Below are 16,044 nucleotides of genomic sequence, written 5' to 3' on the forward strand. Positions count from 1 at the left end.
ACAAATACACAAGTGATAAAATATTTAATACCAAACAAATATTTGACAAAATAAAAATTCTATTTTTATTGGGAAGGTGGGAACTTCTCTCAATTCAATTGAGGCCACCCACTGTTCATATTGTATTCTGTTTGATGTACTCAGTCTTCCCATGAATCAGTCTAAAAATACCAACTTAATCTTTAGCTTCCAATTTCAAATTGCTTCACATTTAAAGAACGTTTACAATTTTTCATTTTTCAATGTTGCTCATTCATTGATATACAGTTCATTCATCTATTAATAATATTTTATTTTCTAAGCAGTAGCGGACCACCTGACTAAGAGTCATGAACCCCTCTGTAGTGAAGTACATTAGGGCCCGCACTAAGGGCCAGATGTATCACTAAACTGTTTTGCGATACCCTAATTGTGAATCCTTGCAATTCGCAAGTTGGAATTTGCAAAACGGAATGCATGAAAGTGTGTTTAACACTTTCTGCCATTCTTAATGGGCCGCAAATGACCTACCTCAGCAATATTAATGATATAAGTTGCATTTTGCGACCCATTAGGAATCACAAAATTCACAGGGATGGTGGCCTGCTGAGATCAGCAGACCACCATGTCAGTGATTGCTTTTAAATAAAGCAATCTTTTTTTTTGTAAAGAAGCCCATTTTTCTTAAAGGAAAATGAGATGCTTTACAAAAAGTAAAATGAAATGTTTTCTTTTCATTTTCTTAGACCAGGCGGTGGCCAGTGGGACCACTGCCTGATCTTAAAAATGCTTTTTGTTTGAGGGGAGCTGCATCAACGAACCCCCATATCTCTGCCCGGTAAGGAGCTGCCACCTTGGCCGTGGCTCTGTAAATCTTGATAGCTGGTGACACTACGCCTCCTGTAGTTGCCTTATGTTTCCTTCTAATTAGGAGTGCTCTCTGGTAAAATGCAGCTTTGCTCTTCCCAATTTGCATTTCCCAATTCAAAGTATGTCAGTCTTATGCTTAGATAAACAAAGTGTGTTACCTGTTCTCTAAGGGAACCTTCATTCTGCTACTAAATGACCTATGTGGGTTTATTCCCATAAATTTAGATTTTTTATTGGATTTATTTCTTGGACTCTGTTTTTCCCAGTAAATGAGTAAAGTATCATCTGCAAACATTAAAATTGGGCCAGCTATTTCTGCAGTCTTGGGTAGATCACGCTTGATTTCAGATACCCTTTGACTGCCCCATAAATATAAAGGCTAAAAAGTGTCAGAGCAAGCACGCATCCCTGCTTGGCTCCCCGATTGATATGGATCCTATCCGTCAGGTCTCCTCCCATCTTCCAGCTCACCTGTGCATATTTATTGGTGTGAAGCACTCTGAGAATCCGGAGAAGATCTCCTGGTGGCCCGTAGTCATCCACCACCGACTATAAGTTATCCCTCGGTACCAGGTGAAATTCCTACCTTAAATCAATAAAGGCTACATTAGTTGGTCCCTCTTCAAGGTGACCTACTTCCAGCATAACACCTTGAAATGGAAGACCTAGTCAAGGGTACTTACTTTGTTCCTGAAACCTGCCTGTGATATGATTGCCAGATATCCATGCTTGTAGCCTGCCCAGAACCAGTCTGCAAACATTTTTGCGTTAATGTCTAGTAGACCAATAGGTCTATAATTTGGATGGCTCCTCTCTACTCCCCTTTTTAAAAATTGCGATTATGGCTGCCCCATGCCAGGATGCTTGAATTTTACTACCCCTCATGATGGCGTTGCCCAAATGGTTAAGATAGGGGACCCAGATTCAGGGTGGGACAAGTCTAAATCACTGGGTAAACCATCCAATCTGGGTGCCTTTTCTTTCTTCATTTGTTTTAGGGCATGCTTCATTTCACTTAAGGTAAAACAGGGAGGGGTCCTGGGAATGTTAACCTCACCCCTTTCAAGGGGGATAGCGGTTACTTGTGCTATTGCACCCTCCTTTGTCTTGATCTTATCCTGCCTCTCTTCTTTGTCCCTCTCACGATAAAGGTCCCCAAAGTGGTCAACCCACTTCTATGGCTGCACTACCACCTCTAGGTGATTGTCAATTACCCATGTACCAGCTGCCACTATCTTTCAAAAAAGCCTTTGGGGTTTTATTATCAAGTGCATCAGTGAGCTCTGACCACTGTTCCAATTCTCCGCTCCTTTTGGCTTTAATCGAAGTGGTCCTATAGCGTTTTCTTGCGAGAGCTATGTCTGTCTGGCTACCCTTTTTTTAAGGCATCTAGTAGGCAGTTCTTATAATGCCTACAATTTCTACTAAACCAGCTGGGTAATGTTTTTTGATGGCACCCCCTCCTTTTCACTTTATCAAAGAGAGGCCTTAATTTATCCATTAGTTGGCAATGCGCGTAAACATATCCAAAGTTTGCCATACCTATTGATCCTAATATGGAATAATTTACCACAAATATTTCATATATTTGCCTCTGAACTACAGAGTTAAATGCAATTCCACTCAGTAAACATTTCTCTTGTTTGTTAGCTGTCTCAACCGGGCTATAAAAGGTTAGGGGTACCAAGTCTGAGCTCGTAAACTTAGTGATTATAAATTTGCCGCTCAGAGCCTGGTGATCACTAGGCAGTCCTAGGACAATTTGCATATCTAACAGAGATGGCCATAGTACCTCCTTCTGCAAAATGTAATCAATATAGATCCTATTCTAAAAGTTGGGCATGGGGGAGAATCTGATTTGGGTTGCTGTTGACTATTCTTAGGCATCTTTCAACAATCATATCTTCCAACTGTGCCGCTTACCGCGGTTTATTTTAGTGTGCCCTGGTCCAGGTCTCCTGTTCTGGGTAATGTGTCAAAGGTTTTTAAAATCTGATCTATTTCCCTTTTGCCAGGAGAGAGTCTTGCTTTGCAGTCTCCTTCAAGAATTTTTAAGGCGCTCTGGTTAGAATCACTCAATATGTCAATAAGGTGGTCCACTGTTGGAGATTGTATATTTGGGGGAACTTATCTAATATACAAAATCACAATGACAATATGTCTAGCACTATGTGGAGTAATTATTGTTATTTCTAGTACCATCAGGTCCATGCTATTAAATGGGATTATTTAATTTTTTTGTGAGCAAATACAACCTCGACCAGATTAAAAGGTCACCTGAAGCTCTTCCTGATGGAGCCAGCACTGCATTAACATAACATGTAATAAAACCACTTCTAAATACCTGGGCCACTGCCCAGGTCTCCTGAAAAAGGACAGTGTGGTATTGGTCAATACATCCACCTCCATTCAGGGTCAGAGAGCCTTGTTCTAACTCCTGCAGGTTCCATGATAGTACTCAGAGGAAGTCTACCTTGTTTGCCCTATCCTGTACTTCCTGTGACATATTTTAAGCAGCCTGGCCCAACTGGGGCTCTCTGTAATGCTAAAACTAATGACTGGGCCCTCCTCAAATGCAAGGACCATCTCCACACAAAAGACACCAGATGATTAGACTCTGCATTTTAAACGACAGTCAAATACATTGATGGCCAGGAGGCGGAGGATAATTGCTTTAATCAGCTAGAACCAGTTCCAAGTAAAGCTAACCCAGCTCAAAAGAATGGGAGTAACTGGACCACTGATTGTGACCCTACCCTGCCCCTTCTTGTTACAGATGGGCGCAGGACGGGTCTGCCCTTGGTCCGAGCTTCACCTGGGTGCAGCCCGGACAGGTCCCATGCCGCAGTGCTGCTGCAGGCCTTCAATAGCATTGATCCAGTTCAGGTGTAAGGCCAGGAGGGCTTTTGGGACAGGTAGTCCCCACCGGACACAGTAGGGGGGGCTCTCCCCTGTACCTGGCAAATGCAACGTTAAGGCTCCCCCTCTGTATCCCAGGATCTGGGTGAGGTGGTAAAAAGTGGCCAAGCAGTGCCCCAGAGGCTACAACCCACAGAGATTCAGGGCACATCTCACATCACAGCAGTGGTGCTGCTGGCCATTAATAGCATTGATCAGGGGCAGGTGAGGGGGCCAGGAGGGATTGTGGGAAACACAGCCCCAGTTGGTGCACTTCAGTGGCAGCTCTCCCCTGTACCTGTCAACTGAACAGTTAACCCTTTGCATGTGTCAGATGGGTGGGAGACATCCGACGCTATGGTGCTCGTATGAGTCAGATGGCTCCTGGCCGCCAGCCGCTGCTGGCGCAATCCGCTACTCCTACCTCAGACGCCTTCTTTGCTTCCATCGCTCTGGCACCAGCCTCAACTTCAGTGGCACCTGCACTTGTACTGACCCAACAACATTTTCAATATGAAGCAGGCCCATGTCTACTTATAAGATTAAAAAGATGCAGTCCCCAATTTTGTAGTCAATCAGCATTGTAGAGCAAGTCAATTTCACCGCTGGGGGTATCTGGGCACGGGGTGTGAGGACTCCGTCATGCCAGTTCCCCCTGCAACAGGTTTTGAGGAAACTGTGGGAAGAGTAAAGAAACATGCAGAAAAAAGCAAAACAGAGGGTAGAAGAACGAGTGAGCAAAAAAGTAAAACAAGGACAAAGAAACAAGCAGACAAGGCAAAACATAGGGCAGAAAATTGAGCAAAAATACAAAACAGAGCAAAACAGAGGGCAGAAACATGAGCAGAATAGGCCAAACAGAGGTCAGAAAAACAAGCGAAAAAGGCAAAAGAGAGGTCAGAAAAATTAACAAAAAAGGTGAAACAGAGCAAGAAATGAGCAGAGGAGGCACAAAAAGAGGGCAGAAAAGGCAAAACAGAGGGCATATAAATGAGTGGAAAAGGCAAAACAGAGCAGAAGAGGGTAAAATAGAGGGCAGAGGAGGCAAAATGGAGGGCAGAAAAATTAGCTGGATAGGCAAAACGTAGCGGAAGTGGCTAAAACAGAGGGCAGAAAAATGAGCACAAAAAGGCAAAATGGAGGGCAGAGAAACAAGCAGAAAAGCCAGAACAGAGCAAGAAACAAGCATAGGAAGCACAGAAATAGGGCAGCAGGTGAACAGGCAGCAGAGAGTAGCCGGCTGCGAGAAATCTGGACAGGAGAACTGTTGCAGGGTGAGCTGGCATGGGGACCTGCCCCTTCCTTAATGGATCAGATTCTAATGCTGTTTAAGGCCTTCAAAATGATTCTCATGATCAGGATGACAACGAGGAGGCAGAAAAAATGCTACTTCTTCATCACACTGATGCTGACCTATATTTATAGCCACAGAGTGGCAGCGATGTTGATACTTTGCCTAAGAAAGAGGTAAAGTCCCCTCAGAGAAGAGTGCCTGTTTATTTTAGTAGTCCAAAGAGCAGCAGGAGTGCTGGACCTTCAGCTACCAGCGATGGAGACTAAGGGTCTGATTTAGAGTTTCGACGGGTACTCAGTTATAATCGTAATGGTATCCCGTCCGCCTTATTACAAGTGCCAGAGGATATAATGCACTTGTAATAAGGCATGCAGGATATCGGTCACATAAGTGGCGAGTAACCTATTTTCAAACTTAAATTCTCAATCAAGGCCCAAGACAAATCTACTGATGGAAATCTTGCAGGTGGGGTCATGTTTGGCTACCCTGTAAGTCACCTGGTAGGTAAGCATCATCAGGGACCTGTCCTTTCTGACCTCCCCCAACTGATGCCTGAGAACTTGGTAGGTCATGCTTCCACCACCAAAGTGAATCTCACTTAATTCTTTACTGCGCCATTAAACAGTGAATCAAAGCATTGATGCTTTCCGGAAAGAGTCTTTTCTTCTGGCAGTTGGCTTTGAGGTGCCTGAATGCCATCTGCCTGCTGAGAAGCTATACAAACGCCTTTTGGGATATGGCCAGCAAGATATTCTTGGCCAGTCCTGGGGAATTTCAGAATTCTTTTACTCAGATGATCAAAATCACAGGTTTTCTGGAAATGTGAATTTATCCTAAATGAATATATCATTTGATGGTTCCTGGCTGTCCGGTAAAAAAAACCTGGCTTTACATTGGAGTGCCTGAAAGATATCAATGCGATGGCCCACATTTTGGGATTTGCAATCACTGGCTTGTCAATTACACAGCAATACCAAATGCTTAGAGAACATCCTTGGGTTCTCATCTATTGCGGTATGCAGACCTCTTAATCTGTACCACAGCCAGCATAGCTATTTACCGCTCCGAAGGACATGGTGGTATCAGAGGCTATGGCTAACTTCTGATTTTATTCCACCTCCCACAGCCTATTCATGGTGGATAGGAAGCATACTTGTTCTTTACTTGCCCAGCTAGAATCCAGCTATCTCAGACCAGGAGGTTCTTCATGTTGTTGAATATTCCCCCTGCTGTCCTACCTGTGTTTGTTCAGATTTCAGTGGATCACAGATCCTTTTTTGCCAAGAAATTCAGTCTCTGATGGCCAAAATGTATGACAACCAATTATTTTGCCAGAGGACCAGGGCCGATGCTAGACCTCCGCCTGCTGAGCACAATCATTTGAAAGAACAGTTTCAAGGTGTTGACTTTGGCCTATGTTCATTGCTCCTAGATTCAGGAGACTGGATAGCATCTTTGAACTTGTAGGATACATACTTTCATGTATCCATCCACAGAACACTTCTGGAGCTATTCCTAAACATAACTTACACCTGTGAGTAATTTACATGAGTAATTTAATCTTACGCATTTGAGTAAATGTACTACTTTTGGATATTCAGAAAACCCTATTGTAAAGTTACTCAAAAGTGTTTCCATCCAGTGAAAAAGAGGGGGAGCCAAGTTTACAAGTGTTATTACTGCCAAAAAAGAAATACTAGTAAGTTCAGCAACACAAATTACCAACAACTGATACTGCAAAACTCACCCATAGAAAATGATGGCGAGAGGTACTAAAAATAAAACCACATAGGAAATTATAACAATAAATATTTTATTTTAAATATAACTAAATATAATGCAATGTTAACTAAGATATATAAATATAAAATATATTTATTTTGTAATAATAACTTATTTTACCAACCTTTTTGGAATTTATGAATTAATGTTGCTAATACTTTTGATTAAAATATGATTACATTACTTTCAACTAATTCTACACGTCACCTTCATTAATATGTAATAATAAATGTGATTGTATAATAGAAAACATATTATTTTTTAGGTGGGCATTGTCAAAAATTAAACTCCAGAAAAATACATTTTGATTTAATATATTTGAATTTATTCAATATTTAATTAAAAATGTAGTTAATAGTGCTACAGCAATTTATTTGATCTACATTTATAATTATATTACCATCTACAACTACAGATGTGATAGAAAGTTGGGTCTAGGTGTAGAACATTGAAAACCTTCCAGTATGAAAAGTGCACATCAAACTGTTACATTCATTTAATAAAGTAATCAGTGATATCACATTCAAGATTAATATGCAATGAGTGACGTAATATGTTAAGTAATAAGACATTTATGGCAACATTTTAAATGTTATTTTTGAAATCATTGCGACACCTAACTATGACGTCACTTTAGCCTTTTTTTCGTGAACTATGGTTTTTTAATGTAAACTAAGAACTTATCACCATACCCAACTATACAGCCACCAGAGAAAAAAAGGCTCATTGAGTTTGGCTGCAGTCAAACAAGCTGGTGGCTAGCCTATGCACATACCAGCGACCTAAACCTACAAGAGAACAGACTCTGTGTAGGAGAAGCCTGGGAAATGCCAGCACACAAAGGTTGGCTTGAAAGTGCATTTAATTTTATTTTTGTCGCAACATGGTGAAAGTGTTCACGTTCTGAAAATGCATGTCTGCAAGATATTTCACCCCGGGCACGCAAACAGCGATTGCAAACAGGAAAAAAGCATTGCGAACAAGCAATTCCGCGTGTTCGCAGGGATTTTTTACCGTTTCGCGGAGATTTGCGTAACACGATTATGCAAATTCCGCCCACCCCATTCCTGTATAAATGTAGAAAGAGACAAAGGCTCATAGTATCTTCAATAGACATATAAATCATATTGATATCCCCATAAACAACAAAGGAGAGGTGAAAGTGGTAATTTCCACTGCTAGGTTTGTGAATTGTAATTTGTATTGCACCAAGTAGTTCTACTGTAGTGATTCTTAGCTACTTTACATACAACAAATTGCAGATTGTGTATCAGGCATGCCGTGCACAGAATCCATGCCCATTCAATGCAAAGATGCTGTAGAAGATTGGATTGGTGCTTTTCAGAATCTTGCTTTAACTTCTTAGTTGCTTCTTTGGAGACAGCCAACACAGCTGTGGTTTTGCTATGACCATATTATCAATTATGAATATCTTAAAGCAGTGCTTATGCATACCTGATGACAGTTGGGTAGAGCTCAGCACTAAACAGGATGAGGGTTGTGAAGGTGGCTCCAGAGAATCCTTTCCCTAAAACTGCAATTGCTGTTCGCAGCCCCCCAAAAGCTGGATTTAGGTAAGAGCAGGAAAGAGAGAAAGAAAGAGTTATACAGGTGGATTAAATGACAGTGAAACACCTTAGTGAAGAGATAATTAATTGGTGATTAAGTTAATTGCGACCTGTGAAAAATAATTGTTGGGAACAACAAAACATCATCCTTAGAAGGTCAACCATCAAGGAATTAATTTTCAGTGTTAATGGTCACCAAACAAACTTATTTTGTATATATATATGATATTACTTTTTGAGAAAGGAAAATACATTTGAATGTAATTGTCCAGCATATAGTAAACATTGAATGGCATTAGAAATGTTTAGTTTGTTTTAACAGGATAGGAAAATGAACAATGGAGAAAATTCATAAGACAATGTTCTGCTAACCTGGGTAAAGCAATATTCCTGTGCACGGATGTACCATGTTACAACGCATACCGTTACAACTACCTACTATTACAACGCGACCATTACAACGCATACCATTACAACGCATAGCGCTTTGAGGTGCTGGATAGTGGTAAGTATAATTTACTATTCTAACTCCAGTCCCCGTGGACCCTAGGGAAGGTGTTGGATAGTAAATTATACTTATTCCCTATCCTAGAGCGCCCCCCAGCGCAATGCGTTGTAATGGTATGCGTTGTAAAAGTCGTGTTGTAATGGTAGTGCGGAGTAACGAATGCGTTGTAACAGGTGTATACCCTGTGCACCTCTCATACAGTGGAGTCTGAATTAGGAACTTGCTGAGGGACAGTGTGGCATCATTAGCACAATCGCCTCCATAATAGAGAGTAAATGTACACCATCAATCCAGTCACTAACATTAGAATGCTAAATTCTTAACATGATTTTGATCATTGCAATGCACAGTGTATCCAATGAAGCACCAGAAGTCATGTAATAAATTTAATTTTAAACTCCTCACATGCCCGTCAGTAGTAGGGAAATATGAACTATCTAACTATTGTCTCTGGGTACAAGTGCAATTTGAATAACATTACTTTGTGTAGGTGTCTCAGGGAGATATCCAAATTACCTGAGGAGGTGATTTCATAGATTTATTCTAAAAAAATCTACTCTTTCAACTTGGTGTTAGTTTGTATGTTTAACATGTAGAGTGTGATGTAAGAGACTGTTTCTCCATCACTGTTGCTTATTTTGAAGAGGTTCTCAAAGATTACAGTTCTAATTTAGGGCTAGGTAATGATATCACATTTTCTAAGGATGAGATTTTATCAGTGCAAGAGTTTTGCCAATTTTGGGTAGTGAGGAGATGCCTGGACTATGATGATAAGAGATATAACGAAGGTGATAGAGGACAGGGGCTGTTAATGTTAGAACTAAGCATGGACTGAAAATTCGTTCTGCTCGCGAAATTTGCGTTTTTTTGGCAATTTCGTGATCCGCGAATCGCGCGACATTGCCAAACAATCAGCAATTCGCAAGTTTGTGATTTTTTTTTGCTTGTTCGCGCTTTAAAAATACAATCTTGTGCGCGCTACGTTGACTTACCTTGATTCTGAGTTTGCTGAGTTGTTTTCCTCCTGCGAACATGATGGCCGCGCCCAAAAACGACCGCATAGGTAAGTTTGCGATAGCCGCGCTGAAAAAAACCTTGCGAACTCACCAAAATAAAAAAAATTGCAAGTTCACAAAAATTCGTGAATTTTGCGGACTGCGTATTCACTTTTGCGTTAATTCACGGACCACAAATTCCCAAATTTCACCGATACCTCTTTGAGGGTGAACATGAATGAAATGAAGGGAATGAGGTTTCACTGAAGCTATGGACTCAAACTTTCATGGAGGGTTAGGCCTCCATATAGAGTCCAAGAATCTCTTTACTACTTTGGAAGTGGGTGTGGAGCAGTTATATATGCCTGTGGTTTAGGAAAAGGCAAATGGTAGAAATAAGCCTGGCACATGGCATTTTTTCTGTCTTGTCAGTGTTTAGCCTGTGGTGGTTCTGAGTCATTCAAATGTGAACCTCGAGTACACATCCAACCGTGGAGAAGTTGCCTGAAGTGGTGTTATCAGCAGCATTCCAAAAACGTAAATGTAGCATTGGTGTTCATAGTAGTGGATTAAGAATGCCACTGGATATAGACAGATGTTCAATTGTAGGCAGTGAAAGGTCAAGCCCTTTGGGACTCCACACTTAAGTGGGGACAGATAAGAACAGAAGTGGTTGTAAAAGTGGGATCTATGCTGACTCAACAAATTTAGAAGCTTGTTTCCAAGTAGATGTTGGATTTAATAAGGTATTTGAGTTGATGGTAGGTAGATAATGATGTAGTGCTCTATGGACCAAAGTTATTTTTGTAATATAGTTTTTAATGTTGGAAGTTTTTAATACTTTCACAATCGTACTTTGTTGTAGTGATGCATGTAAGATGCAGAGGGAAATGTTAGTGATGGACGTTAATATCTGCATGCCCTTGATAAAAGACTAATTGTATAGGTCAGCTGCTGCTGATTATTTCCTGAATATGTGAAGATCTGACAGGGAGGTAGGTTTCTAGTAGAGTTTGGGTGGGTGGCTGCAGCCCAGCAGCTTGTACTAAAGAGTGGCAGTGAATAGATGTTTTCTAGTGCCAGTGTGTTTGTGCATGCTGGTGTTGTGGTGGTAAACTCATTGAACTGAGACTCGCAGACAGCTAGTGATAGAAGATGATGATTGAGACATGCAGATAGATTTCACATATCTCGGCTAAGCAGACTCCTTGTAACTTTTGATAATGTATGGCAAATTTAAAAATACTTTCATGGAATTGATTAATATTTGGTGATTTTATACGTTTTTTCTACATTTTATATTGGTTTAATATGGATGCTGAAAATTGAAATTGCCGCACACTCACCTTATTGCTGACTCTTCAAGTGGCTGAAACATTAAGGACTATTAGGGCAGCCTATTTGTCTTTGCCTGTGTAGAGGAGTTCATGAGTTCCTTCAATAGAATAGTTACCTCTTGGAAAAATAATTGTAAATTGATCTGTAGTATGTCTCAATTTGAGGTTCTGTTTTATATCCCATCAGAAGTGGTGTGATAGTTATGGGCCAAATCTAGAGTTTGGCAGCCAGTACTCCACTATCAGGGTGGCAGACACATTGGGGTCCATTACGATGTCGGGCGGATCGACACCGCCATGGTGGCGGTGGCGATCCGCTCGACATTCTTGCCCGCCCGCCACCCATCCCCCTCCCACCATATTACTATGGCGGGGGGGGACCGCGGTGGACGTAAACACCGTCCGCCGACCGGGTCAGAAAATGTTTAATATGGTGACCGTGTCTATTAGACACCGCCAGCCATATTATGATGGGCTTTCAGACATGCCTTTCCGTGCACGGAAAGGCATGCGGAAACTCCCTGTGGGGGCCCGTTGCGGGACCCCTGGGACTCCAGGGGGTGGAGGGTGCACATGGGGGGGCTTCCTATGGTACCCCCCCCCGCATTTCAAAGCACAACATGGCAGGCACCGTGCGATGCCTGTCATGTTGTCCTTTGAAATGCACAACGTGCATTTTTACCATTGCGGCGGGCGGCGCTTTCAGCACCGCCCGCCGCAATGGTAAAATACAGGATGCGCCCGACAGTGTGGTGGGCGCATCCTAATTGCCAAGGCGGGACCGCCGCTACTATGGTAGGCGGTCCCGTTTTGCATGGGGATGGCGGGTGGGCAAAGTCCGCCCGCTATCCTAATGGGGGCCTATTGTGTCTGCCACCATGACGAACTACTGTCTGTCAAACTTAGAGGTGCCACCACTGACTCAGCATTGATCCACGTACCTTGGCCCTGGCCCATAATAGTGGTTCCTGTCAAAGTTCAAAAAGTTTGATGGATGGCAAATGTCTGTTTTGCTCTCTGTCCACCAAATTGTAATAACGTTTTCATTTTTCAGAAGCAAACTCCCAAAGTGGGAGTTGGTTATTGAAAACAAAAAAATATTTCGTACACAAGAGCTTTTTTCACGGCATGTAGTGCCAATGTTAATTTTTTTTCTGCCCTTTCAGCCAGACTATCTTTGATGCCTAAGATTTAGATAAGTTAGGCCTCTGTACCTCGGGTACCTGATACCTATTTTCCTCTGGTTAATATCAAGCGCTGGGATGCTTCCGAGTAGCCATGCGCTATAGAAGAACCTTTACAATTACAATTACAATTACAATTGCAACGATGGTCAATAAATAAGGAAATCTCAGTGCCTACCCTAAGCAAAGCAGGCCCCTAATCCGTTGGGATATCTCAGGAAGCTTTGTCCTTCAATCAAGGGAATTAGGGCTCTGTCGACGAAAAGCTGGTGGTCCTTCCGGCCTTAAATAGGGCAGACCGAGCCTCAGTTTGGCAGGCAGGTTACTCTGTGGCATTTATGATTAAGTACCCTGTCCACCAAATTATAAATCAGCTACTATATATTTAAATAGGCTTAGAACCTTTCTGTGACAAATTGGGTTGCTTTTTGTCTAGGTGTGAGCCCTGGTCAAGCAACAGCCACAATCTTATGGAGGGTGAACCACAAAAAGTCACTAAATTAACCTGTGCTTAACCCGGGGTAGCTCGGCACAAAAATCAGCCAGGTGTAACTTAGAGGCAATCTTTAAAGTATTTATGTAGCAGACAAACAGTAATAAATTAAAAACTCAACACAAGAAAAATCCCAAACAAATTCAGAAAAATTGAATGAATGAAAACTATTTTTTGACACAAACATGACAAAAATCCAATCAATAGAAACAGAGCTATGAAATTGTAAAATTGTTAGTGAAATCTAGCACCTAAAAGATCAAAGAGCCAACCGTGGACATCTGATCCTGCAAGACCATGTCAAAGTCAAAAGTTAAGGCCAGCTGCATTGGAGCGCAGTTTGGATATAAGAAGTGGATTCGGCCTGGTTGGCGCTTATCCTCAGACTCAGAATATTTCTTGAAGAAAAGTGTCTGAGAAGGTAGAAGTTCCGAGGGGCAAGCCAATTTTTCATAATAATCTTCTTAAAGTTATTTGTATGGGGACAATATATAGAAATGCAGACAAACTTTTCCATCATTTTTATTTTTTATTTCTTCTCTATGAGGCTCTTGGCTTGAATGTTTTAAGAGTTTATGGGCATACCTTTTATCTCTCAATTTTACTTGAAATGTGGACGAGTTTTCAAAGTAATCAGCTTGTGTTGTGCAGTTGTGTCTTATCTTTAAAAATTGCCCGTAGCACAGATTCTCTTTTGAGATTATGAGGATGGAAGCTTTTGATGCATAAGGAGTTATTTCTGTCTGTTGGCTTCTGATAAAGTGTTGTGATTAACTGGCCTTCCAAAGTTTTTACTTGAACATCTAGAAATGTATGGATTTTATCATGTTTGGATATACTGAATAAACTAAAGCACAGATATTCACCAACAAGCCCATGACTTTTTGATGCATTTTTAACTACAGTGAACAAACATGCCCCTTAAATGAAAGAAGAGAGGTAAATATAGGGTATTGCAAATGAGAGAAATGCAAAAAAAGCATGCGTTTAAAATGGCCATTACAAAAATGTGTTTCTTTTCTTTTTAGTTTCAAAGCCAACCTTGGTCGGTTAGTTTGTTTAAAACAAGATGTGGGTACAACCATTTTGAAGCAGTAGTCAATAAAAAACCTCCAGCATTTAAAGAACTGGTGACATGTATTGTCATTGTCTTTGATGCGCTATGTTTAATGTAATGTATTGATTATAATTTTATGTTTAATTTATGGCCAAAAAGTTCTTAAATATTTATTTTAGTATGAAATCAGCATCTTTTTATAGCCAATCTAAGACGGCCCTAGAACTAATTGAGTTTGTTCTGAAAAATAACTATTTCGTATATCTGAATACTGTACATCACCAGATTGGGGGACCGCAATGGGTTCCATGTTTGTTCGCTTTTATGCCAAATTATTCATGGGCTGGTTTGAGAGGGAGCATGCATGGAATCAATCAGCCCATGATGGATATCACATGTGACACTATGGGTCTGATATAAAGATGATTTATTGTTCATGAGGAAGGATATAGGAGATCAACTTATCTCATACCCCAGTTATTAGAATGCTAATATGGTTAATGTGGAACTGTCAATAGAATAGAGCAAGTCCAGCATCCCTTTTATGGATTTGAAACTGTATTTCAGAGACAAAACTCTACACACACAGTCATTCTGTAAGAGTACCTCCAGGAACAGTATCCCACACTTTGAATCAGAACATCCAGTGATTCAGAAAAGAAACATCCCATTTTAGGTATTAATCAGACACTAGAGGAATTGTTCAAACCTAGAAGACTATGAATCAAAAAACAAAAAACTTTATAAAGATGATCAGTGAGAGGTTATCCCACTAGCATTTGGATACAGTCTGTCAAAAAGGCAGACAGCCTATAACGAGAATTGCTACTTACGGGCCGATTATGATGCCGTAGAAACCGACTCCGACCCTCGCTAGGAGGCATTTCTACGGCATTGTAATCTCCTGTTCGGATTAATTTCCGACCGACCCATTTGGAAGGACTCAGTCAGAAAGGAATCCAAACTAAGCATGGGCGGAAAATCCGTTACGCTCGCGGATTTTGCGGATTTTCGGTAAACTCGCAATCCGCGAGATTCGCGAATTTCCCGCAAAATCCGCAAATCCGCGAGCAGCGGATTTTATGGCTTGCTCGCACTGTTCGCGTGAGTTCGCGGCTTCTAAGTTCAACTTCGCGCCCCGCGAATAAGCGTTAAATTGCAGAAATACGATCTTAGCAAAACTGAAACTACTTACCAGGTTCAAAAGTTCAAGCTCATCATTAGTAGCCATTTCCTGTAGTGCTTCCTGAGGGGCCCCTCCAGAGTTCAGTTGCCTACTTGCAACTATTATGTGACCCTGCTCTGACCCTCAGAATAGTTACACAAAGGTCCTGAATTACAGCTAAGGCAGACAAGCAGGAGCCAGGCTGGAAGTTCAAATCCAGTGACACATTAATCAGCCCCTAATTCATTATTGTCAGTTGGGGCAGGGCAGGTGTTGTAACTAATTTTGCAACAATGAAAGCACTTAGCAAGTGCAAAAGATCACTAATCAGGAAGCACTAAGGAAGCAGGTGCCAGCTAAAAAAATATTCTGTGACACATTAATCAGCCCCAAATTAATTCAGGTCACTTGAGGCAGGGAAGGTGTGCTTTGCTTTGCCGAAAATAATGTACACTGGACAACCAGAGGGTGCGGTGATGAAACAGAGGGTGGCATGGGTGGGCCAGAGGGTGGCATGAGTAGTCAGAGAGTGGCAGTGGTGACAGAGAGTGGCAGTGATGAAGAAGAGTGTCCCAAACAGGCTGGACACGTAGAAACAACAAGTTCACAAAACTTGCGGCCCGACAGGTAAGTTCGCGTTTGCGAAATTGTACAAAACCCTCGCGAACTGGCAGAAACCCGCGCGAACACAAAAAAAAATCCGCAAATTCGCGGGAATTCGCGGATTTTGCGGATTGCGAGTTCGCAAATCCGCAAAATTCGCGAACGCGAGATTCGCAAAATTCGCCCATGCTTAATCCAAACTGGACTTTGAACAGCTTCCGACGGGCTCAAAGAGCCCATCTACAATTTGGAAAGCCTCCTGTAATCCCAAGGGTGGCTCTTTCCGCCCGAGAGATTACAGAGTCGGATTC

The 16,044-nt window shown here is 41.6% G+C and overlaps 1 protein-coding gene across 1 annotated transcript in view; it reads right to left on the bottom strand.

Moving 5' to 3' along the window:
• The window catches only part of LOC147706718 (solute carrier family 22 member 7-like), a 272,267-nt gene that overhangs the window by 44,966 nt on the left and 211,257 nt on the right, over positions 1–16,044 (bottom strand). Inside the window, exon 8 of the mRNA XM_086925855.1 lies at positions 8,279–8,387. Within this exon, the coding sequence (XP_086781981.1) occupies positions 8,279–8,387 (109 nt within the window). The remainder of the gene's footprint in view (positions 1–8,278; positions 8,388–16,044) is intronic.

Source organism: Lissotriton vulgaris, chromosome 6 (genome assembly GCF_964263255.1).
Source record: "Lissotriton vulgaris chromosome 6, aLisVul1.2, whole genome shotgun sequence".
NCBI lineage: Eukaryota > Metazoa > Chordata > Amphibia > Caudata > Salamandridae > Lissotriton > Lissotriton vulgaris.